Source organism: Microtus ochrogaster, chromosome 7 (genome assembly GCF_000317375.1).
Source record: "Microtus ochrogaster isolate Prairie Vole_2 chromosome 7, MicOch1.0, whole genome shotgun sequence".
Lineage (NCBI taxonomy): Eukaryota > Metazoa > Chordata > Mammalia > Rodentia > Cricetidae > Microtus > Microtus ochrogaster.
In genome coordinates, this window is record NC_022014.1 from 54954870 (window position 1) to 54976903 (window position 22034).

Here is a 22034-nt window from a genome sequence, read left to right on the forward strand (position 1 = left end):
GGTTGCTGGGAATTGAACTCAGGACCTCTGGAAGAGCAGCTAGTGCTCTTAACCTCTGAGCCATCTCTCCAGCCACTAAAGTAGAGCTTTTAGAAGCAGCATCTCATCAAGATGATTAAATTAAAATGTCTGGGAACTTACTACACAAAAAACATATGCAATGTGGTGTGGTGTGTGTGTGTGTGCGCATGTGTCCTACAAGTGCACCAAACACAGAAAATTCTTAGAATTCAACACTTACTGAGTACCTATAGGTTCTATGGCTCCAAGTTAACTTCCTGCCTCGAACAAAGGTATTCAAACAAATAACTGCATTAAAGTAACAAAGTTTAACAGAACCTCTCTACAACATGTAGGGGACCTTTAGAAGAAAAGGTAAAGGAACAGAACAAAAAAAGGCCTTTCCAGGCAACTATGACTGGTTTGAATACAGTACAGATGTTACCGCTATATTTGAACACTTCGCAATGCAGCTGGCATATAACCAAATTTAAAAATGAACTGGTACAATAATATTACTTAAAGAATCTATACTAATGGGGATTCTAGGAAAGAAAAATAGTATCTATTATCTAGGACAAATTCCAAAAATACATCTTACAACAAGGTCTTTTAATACACACTTGTGTATTAAATATACCATAGTATACTAAAATGCCAGATTGACTTTTCAGTGAAATATTAGCATGAGAAGGAAAACAACTTAAGAGAAATAGCTGACACTGGCCAAGTATCTCCCACAATAAAGCTCATAACAGTAAGTTACACAGATAACATATGATTTTAAAGTAAAAGCCCACCTACCAGACCTGAACTAAAATGGAAAAGATAAAAACAAATGCATATGTTATAGATTCCACCCAGGAAGTACTGGGTAAAGAAGATGTGAGCAAGGAGTATTTGGTTTGCACATGAGCAAAATATGTTATATACACAGACAAAATTGTTAGAGTAAATAAAAAATATTGTAAAAAAATTAAAATTAACAAAAAAAAATCTCATAGGGGCATGGTGGCACACACCTTTGATCCTAGCACTCAGGGGGCAGAGGCAGGAAGATCTCTGTGAGTTCAAGGCCAGCCTGGTCTACAAAGCCTGTTCAAGGACACCCGAGGCTACACAGAGAAAACCTGTCTTGAAAAATCAAAAACAAACAAACAAAATCTTTAAGAGCTGGGAAAACAAACCCAAATGCCTCCGTAGAATGATAATACTTTACTTCTATACAAAGATGCTCCCGAAATTGCCAGTAACAAGAAGCATAGATAAAGTTCTTTAAGCTATCGTTTATGCCTCTACAGAATGCTATTAGCCAGAAAAAACAAATTAAAAGTGATACAATTACTTGTTAGGCACTCCAAAACCTCTCCTGAGCACCTCTGCAAGTGTGCTCGGACACCAAAGCTCTGGAGCTAATGCAGGGTCTACTTCTAAAGCTCCAAACTGAGGAGTCCACAAGAGGGCAAAAGACATTATTTCATACTTTCTTTTCTAAAGTTGTGCTGGCTTTATTTCTGTTAAAACTCTTCTCCAAAACAACTTATGGGAGAAAGGCTGTGTCTTAGTTACAGTTCCTTTTTTTTTTTTAATTCTTTTTTTTTTATTGAGAAAAGGAAAAAAAAAAACAAGTTTCCACCTCCTCCCAGCCTCCCATTTCCCTCCCCCTCCTCCCACCCTTCCCCCCCTCCCCCCACTCCTCTCCCCCTCCCTCTCCAGTCCTATGGGCAGTCAGGGTTCCCTGCCCTGTGGTAAGTCCTAGGTCCTCCCCCCTCAGTCCATATCTAGGAAGGTAAACATCCAAACTGGCTAGGCTCCCACAAAGCCAACTCACTTCAATACTAACAATTAATTTTGTCTCCTACTTCAAAAAGCAGACATAAACCTCAATCACTTCAGCAGTTTGCATGCTTACTAGTGACAACAGAGAAAGTAAGTACAGTGATAACAATGCTTGGCTTTTATTCAGTCACTTAAGCCAGAGAGAAAGAGCACCAAGTCGCCATCAAAAATATTGCAATATTTTCTAAAAACTAACTACGGCAAATGAGACCTCAGGAAGATGAGTACAACACTACTTTTTCCAGAAACACAATAAATTAAAAACTTTATTATGTATCAATGAGCAGAAATACAACTTATATATGCTAAGCATGAATTAAATTACTTTATAAATACCTGCGGGTTTTCAAGTATCCCTTTTACTCCTCTAATTAAGTTACCAAGGTATCTGGCGCGTTCAGGACTGCTGAATAAGGATCTTCTTGTAGAAGCAAACTGAACTAAGCATGAAAGTGCCTAAAAGAGAAAACAACAAAAATCCTCTTTTTTCATTTCAATTTTAACACCTCCCACAAGCCTCTGCCCCATACTAAAACAGCACCTGTAGGCATTCCTCGGGTTATTTTTAAACTCTCAGTCTCCTCTGCTTGGATACTACATTCTTCTCTGACTTTCAAAACCCTGACATTTTTGGTTTAGTTTTTGATTTCAATCTTACAAAGGAAGGGAACTCGTGTGCTGGGGAGATGGTTCTGTGGATGATGGCAATTTCACAAACACCTGAATATGAAGCTGGACATAGCCACACATGCCTGCAACATCAGTGTTGGGGGGAGACAGACAGACCCCAGCAGCTTGCTGGCCAGCCATTCTAGCCAAAAGAGGGGAGCTTCAGGTTCAGGATCCTGTCCCAAGGGACCAAGATTAATAGCTACAAAGAAAGACAACAAGTTCTTCTGGCTTCCACATGCTGGTCCATCTCTGTACAGACACATACACACATACACATGCACGCACACACAGACACATACACATAAGCATGCACTCCACATGCACACAAAAGAATTTCATTTTTGCAGGGCGGTGGTGGCACACGCCTTCAATCCCAGCACTCGGGAGGCAGAGGCAGGCGGATCTCAGTGACTTCGAGACCAGCCTGGTCTACAGAGCTAGTTCCAGGACAGGCTCCAAAGCCACAGAGAAACCCTGTCTCCAAAAAAAAAAAAAAAAAAAGAATTTTATTTTTTTTCAAGACAGGATCTCTGTAGCTTTTAGAGCCTGCCCTGGAACTCGCTCTGTAGACCAGGCTGGCCTCGAACTCACAGAGATCCACCTATCTCCGCCTCCCCGAGTATTGGGCTTAAATGCATGCGCTACCACCACCCAGCTCACACTAAAGAAATTTTAAAAAGGAAAAAAGGAGGGCTTCATTATGTCATTCTTATGGGGGCGGGGAGGATGTCGATACACCAGTGTTCTTATTTTATTTACATCCTATCCCACCTCTTTGTCTTGCTGGATACCTGGATTCCTCATTCTGATTATCTCCTCTCTTGTATTTGTTATATGCCAAATCTGCCAAAACAGGCACTAGATTTGGATACATTCAGAAGGTTCCCAACCGTTTAAGATACCCATTCTGTCTGTGAACCAATGGACCCCGTGTTCTAAGTTACAGATTATTATAAATTATATATTATGGATCCTGCAAAGGAGAAAAAAACTTGACTAAATCAGGCACATAACTAATTTATTTGGTTATGAAATATATCCCACACCATTCATATATCTTACAGGGCTGGAAAATGCTGCTGGAACATTTAGTAACTTTCTGAACGTTCCCAAGCAGGTCTCTGTGACCTAATTATCATCCTAAGTTCCCAGCCTACTTCATCGCTTAGGTTCCTAACTCCAACAGCAGCTACTGCAGTCTGTCTTCACATTAACCCAAAGGACAAGCTGGTCTCTGCAAGCTTTATCTGGGTTCACATATTTACTTGCCCACTTTAAAAAAAAAAACAAAAAAACAAAACAAAACCAAAAAAAAAAAAAAGCCACCATTAGTTTCCAATATTAAAATATTTCTAATAGGAGATTTCATACAAATTGTCTGTGATAATGGAGAGAAAAAGAACACACATGGAATCTTTCTGTTTGGGCCATGTTCTAGTTTCCTACTGCCTCTTATTGTTAAAAAACAAAAACTCTGATACACAGGACTGGGAACCATCAGTGTATTAAAAGCAAACACCAGTGCATAGTTTGGGGGAAAAAAAGCCCTGAGCTTTAATCTGTGTCTATTCTACTGCCTTGGTGAAAGTCAATTGGTGCAGGACAATTCTGTATTCTGTCAATTATGTTTTAAATAAACACTGATTGGCCAATAGCCAGGCAGGAAGTATAGGCGGGACAACCAGACAGGAAGTAGAGGCGGGGCAATGAGAACAGGAGTATTTTGGGAAGAATGAAGCTCTTCCTGCAGTCCTGTCTAGACCACAGAAGAAGCAGGATGTGACCTGTCCAGCTAAAAAAGGTACTGAGCCATGTGACTAACATAGATAAGAATAATGGGTTAATATAAGTTATAAGAGCTAATATGAAGCCCGAGCTAATGGGCCAATCAGTTAATATCTAATGCAGCTTCTTTTTGTGATTTTTTTTGGGGGGGACTAATTGGCTGTGGGAACTGGGCAGGACAGAAACCCCAACAAGCAGGACCACATGTTCCAGTCAATTAGCCACTCTGGGTCTGTTTTCTGTTTTTCAGATCAACCTAGCAAGACCAGTGTCATTCATGAGGATGAAGTAAGATAAGCACACATAACCAGGCATCGTGCTACTCATCACAAAGCAGATGTTTTCTCCCACATTTTTCAATCAGAGGTACTTTTCTGTTTTATACTAAAACATAATCATATGACTTCATGCTAAGCAATTCTCCTGATAAAAGACAAAAGGATCAAGGCCAGCTGCAGATAAGCACTCTATGAAACTCAGATTAAACCTTACATTAGAGATGCAAAAAGAGATTTGTTGGGTTAGAGATGAAGCTCAACAGTAGAGCACTTGGCAATACTCTTTCTTTTGTGATATTTAAACAAATACAATTTAAATCTTGAACATTTCTCCAGAGACACAAACCTCCAATTACTAGCACCTTAGACATCTTTATTAAACTTACATTTTTTCCCCAACATTGCTAGATCTTTAATACTCAATAAAGATGTTGCTCATAGTCTCAAAGTTCTATGTAGCAAAGAAAATTTCAATATAAAATTGATTGTACAAGAGTGAGGAGAACAAAATCAAGTGAGTGGATCAGCTTTGCTCCTGAGAGATTTCTGATGGAGACTCCTGCCACACCTAAGACATATAACCCTGCCACATCTAAGACATAAAGCCAGTCAGGCTGAAGAACAGTCAGAAGGTTAGAAGAAGGAAGAACTTGAGCGAGGTCTGCCCTGATGAGGGAGTGAGATCTAGGTACAGGTTGGCAGGCTGTCCTGGCTGTGGGAGAAGCAAGGTAAGTTACTGGCTCTGAGTTTAATCAAAAAGCAGAATGAACTATTAACAAATTCTGATGGGTAATGTAACAAAATACACTCAGAAATAAAAGAGCTACTTGAGAAACATAACTCAATTAATGCAGAAGAATTTCTGAAGTAATTCAGAATATAAGTGTAAATATACATTACCCTTACACTTCAGATTAGAAAAAGAATCACAGGTTCTAGGCTGACGTTGGAACTAAGGAGGCTGAGGATGAAAGACAAGTTTGAAGGCATCATGGGTTGTACAGCATAACCCTGTCCAAAAAACAAACCAGAATCTAGACATGCAGCGCAGTTACACTCCAACCCTGAAGATGTGAGGCCCTAGGTTCAATTCCCCAGCAGTACAGAACAGTAACAACAATCTATCAGGGTATTTTATCTTTAAGGAGTAATGGATGACTTGTACTTACTAACTGAGACAGTAGTGGTGGGAGCGAGTGATACAAATTGAAGAAAAGATCCAGTGTTTCTGGTTCCAGGATAACTGGAAAAAAGATGATTTTTCCAACACCATTACTTTCACTAAAACACCACACAAGTAAGAATGTCAAGACTTCTACATACAATATGGCCACTTGTTGCAGCTGGGCTTTTTTTTTTCCGTCCATTTATTCTTGACTTTCAAGACAGGGTTTCTCTGTGCAGTCCTGACTGTCCTGGAATTTGCTTTATAAACCAGACTGGCCTCAGAGATCTGCGTGTCTTTGCCTCCTGAGTGTTACAATTAAAGGTGTGTAGCAGTACTACTACCCAGTAGTGACTTATTTTTCCTTTCTCATACACAGCAAGCCTTTGTTCTGGGACATCATGAACACGAAGCTTAGTGCACATCTTTCCACTCATCATTCTGGCTTCCTGGGACAACTTTCAATGCATAAACTTGTTCTTTAATGCTGAGAACCTTACTGGGTTTTTGAATTTCCTTCTGTTCTTTCCTTCTGTCTCCCTTTCTAGAACTTCCAATAGTCAAATCTCAACCTCCTGGCTTCACCTTATTTTCTTACAGACATTTTCTCTCCTATCAAAACATCTTGCTTTTTTATTCTACTTTGTAAGTTTAATTAACTTTCTCTTCTAAGTTGTTTATTAAATTGTTAAATTATGTGGCAAATGTTCATTCTTGTCACAGGAATGTTCTACCTTTTTTATAGCTCTTTATATATTTTTTGTATTTTTTAATAATAAAGAGATATTAATCACACCCTTTTAAAGTTTATTTCTATTCTTCACCTTATATATTAGTTCTCCAACTCCTTAGGGGAAGATGGGGAGAGAAAAGATAGAAGGGAAGGAGGGGAGGAACTTGGGGAAACAGGAGGATTGGGATAAAGGAAGGTTGGACAGGAGAGCACAGAACCACAATTCTTAGTTAAGGGAGCCACTTTAGGGTTGGCAAGAGACTTGACCCTAGAGTGGCTCCCAGGAGCCCATGGTGATGTCCCCAGTTGGTCCCTTGGGCAGCTGAGGTTAGGCAACCTGAGATGACCCTATCCTATAGCAATACTGACGAATATCTTGCATACCACCATAGAACCTTCATCTGGTGATGGATGGAGATAGAGACAGAGAACCACACTGGAGCACTAGTCTGAGCTCCCAAGGTCCCAATGAGGAGCAGAAGGAGGGAGAAGATGAGCAAGGAAGTCAGGACCACGAGGGGTGCACCCACCCACTGAGACAATGGGGCTGATCTATTGGGAGCTCACCAAGGCCAGCTGGACTGTGACTGAGAAAGCATGGGATAAAACCGGACTCTCTGAACATGGCGAACAATGAGGGCTGATGAGAAGCCAAGGACAATGGCACGGGGTTTTGACCCTACTTCATGTTCTGGCTCTGTGGGAACCTAGCCTGTTTGGTTGTTCACCTTCCTAGACATGGAGGGAGGGGGGCGGACCTTGGACTTTCCATAGGGCAGGGAACCTTGACTGCTCTATGGACTGGAGAGGGAGGGGGAGAGGAGCTTGGGGGAGGGGGAGAAGGGTGGGAGGAGGGGGAGGGAAATGGGAGGCTGGGAGGAGGCGGATTCTTTTTTTTTCCTTTTCTCAATAAAAAAAAAATTAAAACTTTCTAAGCTAATAAATTATTGAGTCACATACAATATACAGACTTATGCCACGTTTTGCCCACTTTCCCCTACTGGTGATCTCTTATAAAAACAAACACTACAGCTCCACAGTCAGGGAGCCCAACACAATCTCCATATCGTACTGAGTCCAGTTTTATGTGTAGTCAGGTGTGTGTACTTATTTTTAGTCTGTGCATTTCTATTGCATGTGTTGGTTTATGAATTCATCACCACAACCAAGATGTGGAATGTTTATTTAACCTTGTTTATTAATCTTTGATTGCTAAATTGGAAGTCATTTTAAAAAATTTTTACATGTTGATTCTCTATCATGTTTGATATCCCCAAATCTGAAGCTTTTCTAGTTTAACATTTCAAGGAAAATATCTATGGGAGGGAGAGATTCAACCACAGAGGCAAAGCTGGCCAGTCTCCCTGCCGCTCGGGTGGGAAAGACCCAACTGAGAACAAAGCCTCCTTAACAAAGGCTCTCCAGCCTCCCCACCTAAGGCTCCCTAGTGACACAGTCTGCTCCATGAGGGAGACCTTGTTTTCTTCTTGGTGTACCCGTCAGGAAGAAAATCACAACTCTACTCTCCTGGGTCCCTTACTCTGATCTGTTCACCTTTCAATTCTGAAAACTACCACTGGATAACTATTAGACTTTCTCACTACGTATGTGGAAGCTTCCAAACAAAAATCTTAACCTTTCCCAACAAGTCTATTTTCTACTGTTTAAATTAAAATATAGCAGTTATGAACTAGACAAAGCATTCGATATTGAGTGTCAGTGGCTTTTCTGAACTACAATTCTCCTATGTAGCTATTAGGCCACTTAAAAAAACAGCAGAGCTAACTACTTATAAGCAGCTGAGTTGCTTAATTATGTACCATGTATGTTGACCAACTCTCATGTTAAACATCTCTTTTCTTACTTGTTCTCCAAGTTGTCGGAATCTGCACTGTGCAAAGATCATCTGCGGATTCGTCTGCTGAACTTCCAATGAAGTCAAAACTCAGGCAGTTGAGAACCAGTTTTAAGACTTGCATCACCAGATTCTGTTGATCTTGATCCTGAAGATTTAAAGGTTTGGCCAACACCTTCAAATTAAGAAACAAAACATTATGAGCAAATAAATTTCAACTTCATAAATTTAAATATTTCTTCAGTCTGAAATATAAACTAGTAAAAAAGAAAAAAGGAAAAACCTTTGTCCACAAATTTCTACAATAGCAGACGACTTTCAAATTTCATCTTCTAAAATGAGAAAAAAAAATATACTTAACTACATATTGCAGATCGCCTTCTAAAGTTCTAAGAGGTAACCTAGGCCAGGTGTAGTGGTACACACTTTTAATCCCAGTACGTGGTAGGCAGAGGCAAACAGGACTCTGTAAGTTCAAGGTAAGCCTGGTCTACATGGTGACTTCAGGCGATCCAGGGTTACATAGTAATACCCTGTCTCATAGGAAAAATATCTGAGGTTTTAGAACAAATACTTTATATAGCACAACTGCATGAAGAAAGCATAGAATTCACTAGCTTGAACGGTGCTGAGACTTAATTTTCTTCAAGAAAATCTGGGATAACTTCTTGTATAAAAGAGATGCATGCAACTAACAAAGGCCATGTGGCTGCTAGGCCTAGGATATGTCCTAGTTGGGTACAGAACACCAGCTTTTGGAGTGCAATCCTGACGTCTTTAGATAAGGTCCATTTCCATACAGTCTGAAAAGTAGATCCTGGACATTATGAAATATTTGTAGAGAAGCCGAGACTTCACAGAGAATAACACAAAGAGAAATCAGATAGGGAGACAGGAGCATGCCTGAAAGAAGATTAACTGTGAGTGGTTACTAAATCAGTTGATAAGTCCAAGACCATAAATTTTGCTATTTTATCTACTTTTGTTATTGATATTTTTCTACACTACAAGAATATCTTTAAAACAATAGCTATTAAATCAGACCTACTACAGTGATTGTGAATGCTAACACACCAGTAACAATTCTAATCCAAAAATTAAAATCTAAAACGACCTAAAAATCTAAAATTTCTTGAGTACTCAAAGTTTGAATTTTGGTAAATTTCATATTTCAGATTTTGAAATTTTTCAACTGATAAAGTCTATATAAATATCCTAAGATTCAAAACACTCCAAAATCTGGAACACTTCTGGTCCCCAATATTTATAAAAAACACTCAACCTATAAAAGAGAACTGAACAGACAGTAAACAGAGCTTAGTGAGGTGTTCTGGAAAATGCTTTACAGCACCAAAGAAACAAGTCTGAGTAGTGTGAAGGAACCCTTCGTTATACAACACAGCCTAATGTCATGCATACCAAAGTCATGCATGCTCCACCGTGCACTAAGAAACAAGTAGGAAGTTCTTATTTCCCAAAGAAACTATTAGAATAATTCTGGGAAAATTATGAAAAGATGGAAACTGTATCCCCATCAAAACATGGGCAGGCAGATTTAAAAAAGTAAACCTCAATGAGCCCGTCCAATTAAAAATCCACAGTAGGGCTGGATGCAAACTGGTGGTGAGCATGCCTTTAATCCCAGCACTTGAAAGGCAGAGGCAGGCGGATCTCTGTAAGTTCGAAAAGAGCCTGGTCTACAAGAGCTAGTTCCAGAACAGGCTTCAAAGCTACACAGAGAAACCCTGTCTTGAAAAACAAAAATACATTAACAAAATTAAATTAAAATAGAATAAATAAAATAAAACATAAAACAATCTATAGTTGGAAGGTTAAAAAGTACTATTGCTTATAACACAAACACTGAATTCTCTATAGGTTTCATCTCCCAAGCCTGGGAGTAAAAAATATATACAGATTTACTACTTTTAAGATTGATCACAACAAGTCTTTTAAAGGCAAAATCAAAGGTAAACAATCCACTTGAAATTCATTCCAAGCATTTAATTTGAAATTAAGATTCCCATAGTTCTCCTACTGACGTACCTGCTTCAGGAGTGAACATGCCAACACTAGGATGTCTTTTAGTGAAGTATCACGGAATGAGGTAGCTACTTTCCTATGTTTTGCTGAAGGTCTGGAATAATCAACCTAAAACAGTCAAGATGAATTAGTTTAAGCAAACCTATAGGAAAATAAGGCAAACATTAACCATGTAACATAATGGCACTAGTAATCAGAGGATCATAAATACAGAGCTTGCAAAAGATTTCAAGGTGACCTGCTTGAGATTACTCACTGACAGAGACAGTGCTAGAACCCACCCAAAATCTATCAGGGTATCCATTGTACTTTCAGTGCCAATATAATAAAATAATACAGATAATAAAAGTAACAGACACTGAGATCATGGACTCCTGAACTCTGACCTGTAGTATATATAATGTAAATAATTTTCCTAACTCTCAAATACTACCTACAAAAGGAGAAACCTCTAATATGTTTCTAATATGTAAACCAGCTAAAAGAATCAGTTACAGAAAAATTATATATGAATGTATTTTGATATGTCATTGATTTATGCTATTAAATTTCTGAAAATAAAAGTAGAAATGATACTCAAGATTTGATGATGTACACAACATGTCATCTCTGAAATTTTAGCTAATAAAATTAATATTTTAAGAATAAATTACTAAGCCTACTAGCTCTTGAGTCCATAAATGTCCTAAAATGTACAACTGGTTTTACATAGTGGGGCTGGGAACACTTGCTTAGCACATCTCCAGAACTCCTCCCAATAAATATACCTATGCAAACCTATATAGCGTGCACACGCTTGCACGCACACAAACACAAACACACACACACACACACACACACACGCTACATATTTCCATTTATCAACAGGAAACAAATGGGTTCTTATAGTTCAATATTCATTAACACTCTGGCCTAAAGTTATTGATTTACTATTTATTTCTTTTGCAATTGAAAGACAGAAGGAAACCATTTGTTCTCCTGTTTAAAAAATTTTAAAAAAAAAGGTGGGCTAAGAACTGATTATCTGATACTTTCTTAACTACAGGGTACAGGGTACATTAATTAGCATTTGCAACATTCTGCTCTAAATCAAACTCTGTATGTATGTATGTATGTATGCTGTGCATGCATGTATGTATGCATGTATATATGTATTAATGGGGGCTCCTGATGAATCGGGAGCATACCATTTTGGTCCTTCTAGCCAGGTAGCTAGCAGCTTAGGGGAGTTCTTGTTTCTGCATCCCACACACTGGGATTACAGGCCAACTGCACACCCAGGAAGTTCTGCCATGAGTTCTGGGGATGCAAACTGGGTTTTGTGTTTGCTTGTCAAATGCTATACCCGCTAAGTCAGCTCCCCAGCCTTCCTCTACTAAACCAGACTTTAAATTCTCTCATGCTAAAAACATCAAAACCTTTCTTTTTCATAAAAATCATTAAGAGCAGAAAGCATCACTAGTACTGTTTAGAAAATATTCTTAATATATTAGTCCACTTATTCCTGGAACCAATCGTTAAAACATATATTGTCCATAACATGAAGAGAACTTAAGTTTATGGAGTGCCTTCTACGTACTAGGTGCTATGCTGACAGTTTTTTGTTTGTTTGTTTGTTTGTTTGAAGCTGGCCTAGAACCTGAGAGATCCGCCCGCCTCTATCTCCCAAGGTCTGGGATCAAAGGCTTGCGCCAAGCACCCACCTTTAGGCTAGTTTACCTACTCTTTGTAAGATCTATATATAGAGAGGGTATCATTATCTCTCTTCAAAAAAAACATGCAGGATTAAAAAAATTAAGACATCTGTGGGTAAGTAGGAAAGGTAAGTAGATCTGGGAAGATTTAGGAGAAGAAAGAATGAACATGATCAAAAACACATTATAAGAAACTTTTAATTCTGAAAAAAAGAAAAATTTGTACAACACAATTGTTCGTAGATCTAAAGACAAATCTGCCTTTATCTGCGCTCTCCTCAAGACTTGCATGCTAATTCCACTCGGGGTACTCATATAGATACTGTGTTTAGAGAGAGACTGTCCAACTATTTCATATTGTACATGTATGCCCCTACTGTATGGGCATATGCATCTGATATTACACATGTATGCCCTTACTATATATAGGTATATGTACTTCATATTACACATGCATGCCCCTACTGTATTGGTGTATGTAATTTATTTAATGATTGCATAACAAATATAATCAACGACAGCAGAGTGGCTTCTAAAAATGTGGGACAATGTTTATGATCCTCTTTTAACTTTTAGGAAAATCTAGTTTAGATTTTTTTTCCATCCTACACCTGTAAGAATGGCCAAGATCAAAAACACTGATGACAACTTATGCTAGAGAGGTTGTGGGGAAAAGGGAACACTCCTGTATTGCTGGTGGGTGTAGAAGTTAGTACAGCCCCTTTGGATATCAGTATGGCAATTGTTCAGAAAATCAGAAAACAACCTTCCTCAAGACCCAGCAATACCACTTTTGGGTATACCCAAAGGATGCTCAATCGTGCCACAAGGGCATGTGCTTAACTATGTTCATACCAGCATGATTTGTCATAGCCAGAACCTGGAAACAACCTAAATGTCCCTTGACTGAAGAATGGATATGGAAAATGTGGTACATTTACACAATGGAGTACTACATAGCTGAAAAAAATAATCACATCTTAAAATTTTCAGGCAAATGGATGGATCTAGAAAACATCATATTGAGTGAGGCAACCCAGACCCAGAAAGACAATTATCATGTGTACTCACTCATAAGTGGTTTTTAAACATAAAGCAAAGAAAACCAGCCTACAAATCACAATCCCAGAGAACCCAGACAACAATGCAGACACTAAGAGAGACATACATGGATCTAATCTACATAGGAAGTAGAAAAAGACAAGATCTCCTGAGTAAAGTGGGAGCATGGGGACCATGGGAGAGGGTTGAAAGGGAAGGAAGAGGAAGGGAGGGGAGCAGAGAAAATTGTATACCTCAATAAAAGCAATAGTGAAGAAAAAAACACATCTCTACTTGGACAGGGTGTGGTGGCACATATCTTTAATTTCAGCACTCAGGAGGCACAGGCAGGCAGAGGTCTTTGAGTTCAAGGCCTATCTGGTCTATCTATATAGTGAGTTCAAGGCCACCCGGGGGAGGGGGGGAGATGACACTTTTGACCTTTTTATAACACTGGACTTTCCTCATGTAAATCTGATCATCCCCAGAAATGCTAATTGAAATCAAGAATGACTCCCCTACCCCCAAATTAAGCTCAGAAAAATTTTTCTCTACAGAAAATACTTTTTTCCAACTTATAATGCCCAAAATCACACTGTAAAGGATGGAGGGAGGTAGCACTGTTCTGAGGATACAAGATCTCACTATGCTACTCAGCCTGGCCTCAAACTCATGATCCCCCTGCCTCAGTCTCCCAGCTCTAGGATCGCAGCACGGGCTATGGTGCCTGGAGTGCCACTTTGCTAAAAAGAAGCTTGGCTTTATTGTATGGGGATAACCTGGAACCTCTGTACCAGAAGAACAAACGAGGGCAGGCATAGTTGAATATGCCTAAAATCCCAGTACTTGAGGAGGCAGAAGGATCAAGAGTTCAAGGTCTCTCCCTGCTACAAAGCAAATGTGAGGTCAGCCACTACATGAAACCGGCTCAAAATAATAATAATATGATGATAATAATGATGATGATGATGATGATGATGATGATGATGATGATGATGATGATGATGATGGGTGAATACCTTTAATTCCAGCACTCAGAGGCAGGTGGATCTCTGAGTTTGAAGCCAACCTGGTCTACAGAGTGAGTTCCATGATAGCCAGAACTACAGAAAAACCAACCCTGTCTTAAAAAACCAACCAACCAAATAAATAGGTAAATAATCAAAGAACAGTGAGGAATGTTAAATGGATACAAGAGTCAAGTTGAAACATTTCTTACTGGTAAATTATAAACTATTAAATACAATTAGAAATCCATATTAACAACTTAAACTTGGTGAGGAATAAGGTGTTTATAGAAGTGTAAAGTATCTCTCCAGAAAATATTTATTAATTATAAAGAAGACAAGGTATAAGGAAGTTGCCTAATGAACATGTTTAATTAAGAAATCAAAGTGAGCATCATCCATTATTAGATAACTCAAACCATATGCTTCCTGGCAAGAGACAATAAGGCCACAGCATCATTGCTGATATTCCTGTTAAATAAATGCAATATGGATTTAATAATGAAGAAACACTGGACAATCTTAAAAATAAAAGATGTTTTATAAAACAACTAGCTTGTAATCTTCACGTCTCAGGCTGTGTGCTGGACAGTTTTATGTCAACTTGACACAAACTAGAGTCACCTGAAATGAGGGAGCCTCACCTGAGAAAGCACACCATAAGATCTGGCTAGCCGGTGTTTCCTAACTAGTGGTTGATGAGGGAGGGCCCAGCCCATTGTGAGAGGTACTGTCCCTGTGCTGGTGGTCCTGGGTTCTATAGGAAAGCAAGCTGACTGAGCAAGTCATGAGGAGTAAGCCAATAAACAGCCCCCTCCAGGCCTCTGTATCAGCTCCTGTCTCCAGGTTCCTTCCCCTCATTGCATTTGAAGATAGACTGTTATAATATTATAATGTGAGTGAAATAAACCCTTTCTTCCAAGTTGCTTTTGGTCATGTTATTTCATCACAGCAACTGTAACCCTAACTAAAACAAACTGTAATATGCAGAGAAGATTAACTAATTCTCCCAAATTGAAGAATACTAATACAATGTGAGAAGCAAACATGATTCTAAGCAGGTATCTGCTCTAAGGTCATACTGGGTCTGAATAAAGAAGCAGAACTAAACAGCAACATGTCACTTTTTAAAAACAAACCCACTGGTGGTATCATGACCATTTTAGAATGCCTTTGTAGAAAGAAACGTAAAGTATTCCCTGGGGCTGCAGGAATGGGGGGTGGGGGGGAAGCATCACATTGTCAACTCACCAAATGGGCAAAAAAGAACTTTGTCCTACCCTCCAAACATTACTGAAAGTTTGTCTGTATATTTTAAAAGATACTTAGTTGCTCTCCAAGATACACTTTCATTAGAATCCACATTACCAATAGAAGAATGCTCAGGAGTTTAATCACAGCACTCGGGACACAGAGGCTGGCAGATGGATCTCTGTGAGTTCAAGGTCAACCTGGTCTACAAAGTGAGTTCCAGGATATCCAGCAGAGTTGATATACAAAGAAACCATGCCTGAAAAATCCACCAAAAAAAAAAAAATCCACACTATAAGTTACTGAGAAACTAAGTAAGGAATTAGGAACTAAAAGGACCTAAAGAAACCTCAGAACCCTCCGTTTCAGGGTAGCCTATATTGCTACTTGTTGCAAAGTGGAAAATGACTCAATCAGCTTTAAGGTTAGCAAGTAGGTGCCTATGGTTACTATACTAGTCTCTTAATTTCATAAAGTAAACTTACAAAATCATAAAAAATTACTTTTTAAATTTTAAAAGAGCTCCAGTTCTTTTAAAGTCATCAGAGTCTAATTATGATTAGTCCAGGCCCCTGTCATCATACCCCTGCCAACAAAATAGCTGTTCCTGAAATGAAGAGAAAAACAGGCAAGGCAGATAATCCTCACATCCTCTGTAAGAGAAGCAAGAATGGACAGACATGGAAATGAAGGTGACTTTCAAATGTGGAAATTCTATAAAATTTGTTTTAATTCATCACTGAACAGCAATAAAATTGGTTATTTCAACTGTAAAAGCCTATGACTACAAAGGTAATTGGCAATGGACAGCTCTCCTTATGTGCACATCCACATTCCATACACACCCTCCTTACGTGCACGTCCACATTCCATACACACCCTCCTTATGTGCACGTCCACATTCCATACACACCCTCCTTATGTGCACGTCCACATTCCATACACACCCTCCTTATGTGCACGTTCACATTCCATACACACCCTCCCTACGTGCACGTCCACATTCCATACACACTCTCCCTACGTGCACGTCCACATTCCATACACACCCTCCTTACGTTCACGTTCACATTCCATGCACACAACCAGCTCTCATATGCATGTTCACATTACATACACACAATCAGCTCTCCTTATATTCATGTTCACATTCGACACACAATCACCACTCAGGAAGATGCTAGTTTCTCGAGTCAAACTCTACAATCCCCTTCATAAAATGATCCTATGTAAAACACAACTTGTTTCTGTCCTGTTGAAAACCATGCTGACAGCAAAGGGGAACAAGAACACATGGCATATCCTCAGCTGCTGGGCTTAGAAAGCCCTGTTGGGGGAGCTGTAGCTTCTGAAAATTCAAGTCAGAAAGGACTAATTGCTAAGGTCTGTACCTGGATGAGTCCTGCCATATAGTTAAGAATAGTTGAGTTGATCTCTTTCTCCTTTCCCTACTCTCTCTCTCCCCCCCTCCTCTAAGTAATAAATGTCCAGTACTGATTCAAAAAAAAAAAAAAAAGAATAGTTAAGTTGGGCTGGAGAGATGGCTCAGAGGTTAAGAGCATCACCTGCTCTTCCAAAGGTCCTGAGTTCAATTCCCAGCAACCACATGGTGGCTCACAACCATCTGTAATGAGGTCTGGTGCCCTCTTCTGGCCTTCAGACATACATGCAGACAGAATATTGTATACATAATAAATAAATATTTAAAAAAATTAAAAAAAAAGAATAGTTAAGTCAATCTTCTAAACTATTTGCCCTTTATTTATAAACGCATAAAAGTCTGTTTTTTTTCATATAATTCATTTTATGGTTAATATATCTCCAAGAACGGAAAGGCAAATCTCCAAGTAACCATAGAACAAGTACTACATCCTATTTCCCACTATTTTTATTTTGTGTTTTTTACTATGGTATGATTTTCAGTGAAGTATTTTCATTTAATTTTCCAACTATTAAAACAAATCACAAAAAATGATGAGTGTCATGCTGCAAAAAAACTACATATTTTGCCACAAATAAAAGTAGCAAAGAAACAATATTACCCAAGCAAATTCTATGTCCAATTCCATGGAAAAGCTTACCAGGTTCATCTCCTGAGTCAATTCAGAAAGGATTATCACTCCTATTATGCAGTGTTCCACAGTACCCTTTGGAAAAATAACCAAGTAGAGACACAATTAGTTCTTAACCTTTAAAAATTAAATACCAAAGCATCACATTTGCCTAGTTAATAGCCCTTAAAAGTATGTAAAAAGAAAAAAGTATTATTTCTTTCTTTTTTTTTTTTGAGACAGGGTTTCTCTGTGGTTTTGGAGCCTGTCCTGGAACTAGCTCTTGTAGACCAGGCTGGTCTCGAACTCACAGAGATCCGCCTGCCTCTGCCTCCCGAGTGCTGGGATTAAAGGCGCCACCACCGCCCGGCAAAAGTATTATTTCTACAACCAAAAGAGCTCATGTGCCGGGCGGTGGTGGAGCACGCCTTTAATCCCAGCACTTGGGAGGCAGAGGCAGGCAGATCTCTGTGAGTTCGAAGCCAGCCTGGTCTACAAGAGCTAGTTCCAGGACAGGAACCAAAAAGCTAGGGAGAAACCCTGTCTTGAAAATCAAAAACAAACAAACAAACAAACAAACAAACAAAAGCTCATGTTTTAAGGGCAAATTCCAATACATGGAGTTAAGGAGAAAATGAATACCTACCTTAGAAATGCATACCACTCTATATAATATTTCCCAACATTTACAGCTCATAACAACTAAGCTTCAAAATGGCATTCAATTTAGTACTTTTTCTACAATCTTAAGAATGGGGGGGAATGGTTTTTGTTCTAGATATGTGCTGGAAGCCTACTGCGATACCTGCACTCAATAATTAATAAGTACCTTAGAAATTAATTCAAATCTCTTGATCTAATATCAGAAAAGATCACTTAGGCTCTTTTAATATTACTGAACAGTGCACGTGTACAGAGTCGTTAGGTACCTTAATGAAGACATCTAGAGTATCCAATGTAGCAAAGTAAATATATGACTATCAATATGGTATAGTTTCCACGATGTTTCTAATTAGCTTCCAAATTGCAAAACTTCCTTCAATTCAGATTCCATGTGCACATTACTAACAAATTACTCTATTACAGAATCATACAGGAAAGTTGGAAATAATGTAGCATCAAATCACACTGCAGTAATACAAAAGTGCGCACAGATGTGCTTTCTTCAGCCTCATCTCACAGTTGCTCATCCCTCTAACTTCACAGAAACTCAGCAGCACTGAATTCTAGGTATAATTAAGTTCATATTATTTCAGAACCACCAAAGATTAACTCCGGGAGCATCAAACAATGCATTTTAATTTTTTGTGGACCTCCTAATTTCCTATTCACTGAATCATGGCTACTCTGTGTATATTAGCCCAATAGAGTTGTAAAATTACATAATGTAGCTCTCTAACCAACTGACAGCCTGAAATTTTTCGTTCTTTTTATCGTTTTAAACTCCTGGGATCACAGGGACTTAGGTTATAGCTTTTACATGGGTTCTGGGGAATCAAACCCCAATCATCAGACTCGGCACAGCAAGCCCTTTTACCCACTAAACCATTAACTGCTGTGCAATTAGAAATGACGCTAGTAAGAAAAATGTATCACTAAATACCTAAATTATTTTAAGAATGAGGCAAAATAGAACCAAGGACAAATTCCTGATTCCTTTATTGTCTGAAAACCTGTAATCACCATGTGGAATGGGATGTAAACAGTCTTCTGATGGTTTTTGTTCTTCTTTCTTGAACTATAAATATCTGAACTAGTGTAAATCAGGGATGAAATACATGACTTACCTATTACTTATATTTACATCATGTGCTATGATTTACTGATTCACTTGAAAACATTCCTCAGAAAAATATTATAGTTGATGTGATGTGAAATAAAAAAGCTGTCAAAAAATTTGTTGGAGTACCAGTTATGCATTACAAAATCAGGTTTTTTTTTTCATTTCTACAATGAAACCCACTTTCTAGGACTATTATGAGAACTAGGTAATTATCATTATAAGCATTATAAGCCAAGCGGTGGTGTCACAGGCCTTTAATACCAGCACTCAAGAGGCAGAGGCAGGTGGACTTCTGAGTTCAAGGCCAGCCTGGTCTGCAAAGTGAGTTCCAAGACAGATATATACATATATTGATATATATTGTACATATAATGCTTATATAACACATATAGACAATATACATGTTCTTGTATATGTATACACAAATGTATCATATTTAAATTTAGAAACAATAATTATTTTTATTCTTCTGGTACAGCATGATTCATAACAATATATAATAAAGGTTCCAAATGACAAATAATAAATGACAAGAATGTCACTACAAAGAGAACCAAGTAGCTCTAAGCAGTATTTTACACAACCAAAGCAAGTTGCAACATTGTATTACGGTGATAACCAGGGCCATCTTACCTGAAGGAATCTCTTCACATCAGCAATTATGTCTCTGAAAACAAACTCGTCTTTCTGAACTTCAAACCACCCCAGCTTAGTGATTTTAGCAATGACTTGAATAAGAGCTTGAATGACAAAGGGAGCCAGCTTAGGTTGCGATGCCACATAATTCAGAATGTAGTTTCCTATAAAGACAGTATCAGTGATCATTGAACTTCTGAGAAATGTAATGTGAATCTTGTGAAGAAAAGGCAGGCAATGACATGCTCTCTGATGAATGAGCTCATCCCTATCTTCAAAATATGCACTCACTATATAGTAGATTCTATAAAATCTATTTGAAAAACATGAACTTGTTCCTTTACATTCTGATAAATCTTGGGGTAATTTAAGTATAATATGATTGCCATTTTTCTATTTGTAGATGTCACATGCAAAACCTGATAGTCAAATGCAGAAAACTGCACCATGCTGTTTAAGTGGCACAAAAAATACATAAGTAGTGCAATATAATAAAACACAAGCACGCATAAGCCTCAGGTATCTGCTAACCACTGGACTGCACTATCTGTTGTCCCCACACCCACGCTCATCTGGCACTATAATTTCCATCCTATCATCACGTTACAGGACCTCACAAACTACAACTTTCACAAGTCCAAGAAACCACACATCTTTTCCAGACAAAAGTGCACATTTGCTAAACTTCTTGGGTGTTTCTAAGTCACTTGATCTGCACAACTCTACCAAACATTTCTTAGAATTCTATCCAAAAAAATAAAACCTGTTTGAAAAAATTGTTCCAATAATATCCCTTGTCTCATAAGCCCCATGTGGCACTGTGTAGCAAGACACTTTTAGAAAGACATATATCTTGTTATAGAGGAACAAAGTAGGCCAAGATAGGTAGTGATATTTCGTTTGTATTTTAATAAATGAAGCTTGTCTGAAGATCAAAATGCAAAACAGTCACACTAGTCAGCCATACAGACTAGGCAGTGGTGGCACACACCTCATATCCAAGCAGCCATACTTGTTAGCAATATAGGCCTGGCAGTTGTGGTTCACGCCTTTATTCCCAGCACTAGAGAGGGATATAAAGCAGGATGAGACAGGAACTCGCTCTCTTTCAGTCTGAAGTTTTTACAAAGGTAAGAGCTGTCTAGCGACTTAGCTGCTTTGCTTCTTTGATCTTCAGGTTGAACCCCAATATCTGTCTCTGGGTTTTTATTATTTGTGCTACATTTTGGCACCCGACATTTGGTGTATGAATTCACAAAAAAGCCCTTTGCTTGTGGCTTTTTAGCCACCAGCACAAGCCAGAGCTGCATGTGGGGCTCCCATTGGAGCTGCCTCAGATGGCTTCAGTCCCACCAAGTTAGGCTTTCTTTTTTTTTCCCCAAGCCTCTTGGGATTTTCCTGTTGTAGTCTCTCCGAAACAGTCTCCAGATGCCACCCAAACTCCAGCATCTCGGCTAAAACCACCACAGGACTCATACACCCTAGACTAGTCGGTTCTGCCTTCACCCAAGTACCCCACCACAGGTACTTTTTCCAAGCAATCCCCTGATTATTTTTCAGACAGCCAGCACTTTCTCCCTCTCTCTCCCCACCTTGGGCTGTGGGCTCTCCCTAAACCCCCTTCTCAGGCTGCTGCCAAACTAGGTAGCTGCCTTGAAATCCATTCAGGTTTTTACTGTTCCATGCAGCAAAAATAAGCCCCACATCTTCATCAACATCGTTGGCAGATTTAATAAGACAACTGGGAATTCTTAAACAGAGGAATTAGTTAAAAGAAAGTATTTTTTCTGTGTCAGAAAATGGGAAAAATAGGCCGGGCGGCGGTGGTGCACGCCTTTAATCCCAGCACTTGGGAGGCAGAGGCAGGCGGATCTCTATGAGTTCGAGAGCAGCCTGGTCTACAAGAGCTAGTTCCAGGACAGGCTCCAAAACCACAGAGAAACCCTGTCTCGAAAAACCAAAAAAAAAAAAAAAAAAAAATAGGAAAAATAATTACAATTGAGGGATTTGGGTCTCTCTCTGATAATATGCTAGACAATTTGAAAATGAAAGAATAAAATGAGAGAATATCTAATTTAGATGGGGATTTATGTAATGTCAACTGTAAACATTATCAGTTTTATCATTTTTGACTTATTACTAAAAGTGCTAGTTAACCAGAGTGCTAAGATACAGGCCTTAGAAAAACCCAATAAAACAGA

At 38.8% G+C, this 22034-nt stretch overlaps 1 protein-coding gene across 2 annotated transcripts in view; it reads right to left on the reverse strand.

Annotated features, from left to right (window-relative positions):
* Window positions 1–22034, reverse strand: part of Ranbp17 (RAN binding protein 17) — a 352625-nt gene that overhangs the window by 304830 nt on the left and 25761 nt on the right. For both annotated transcript variants that reach the window (XM_026780758.1, XM_026780757.1), the window contains exons 4-9: window positions 19831–19997; window positions 17445–17510; window positions 10374–10478; window positions 8337–8502; window positions 5744–5817; window positions 2176–2295 (exon numbers count right to left, since the gene is read on the reverse strand). In XM_026780758.1, coding sequence (XP_026636559.1) covers window positions 2176–2295; window positions 5744–5817; window positions 8337–8502; window positions 10374–10478; window positions 17445–17510; window positions 19831–19997 — 698 coding nt within the window. The remainder of the gene's footprint in view (window positions 1–2175; window positions 2296–5743; window positions 5818–8336; window positions 8503–10373; window positions 10479–17444; window positions 17511–19830; window positions 19998–22034) is intronic.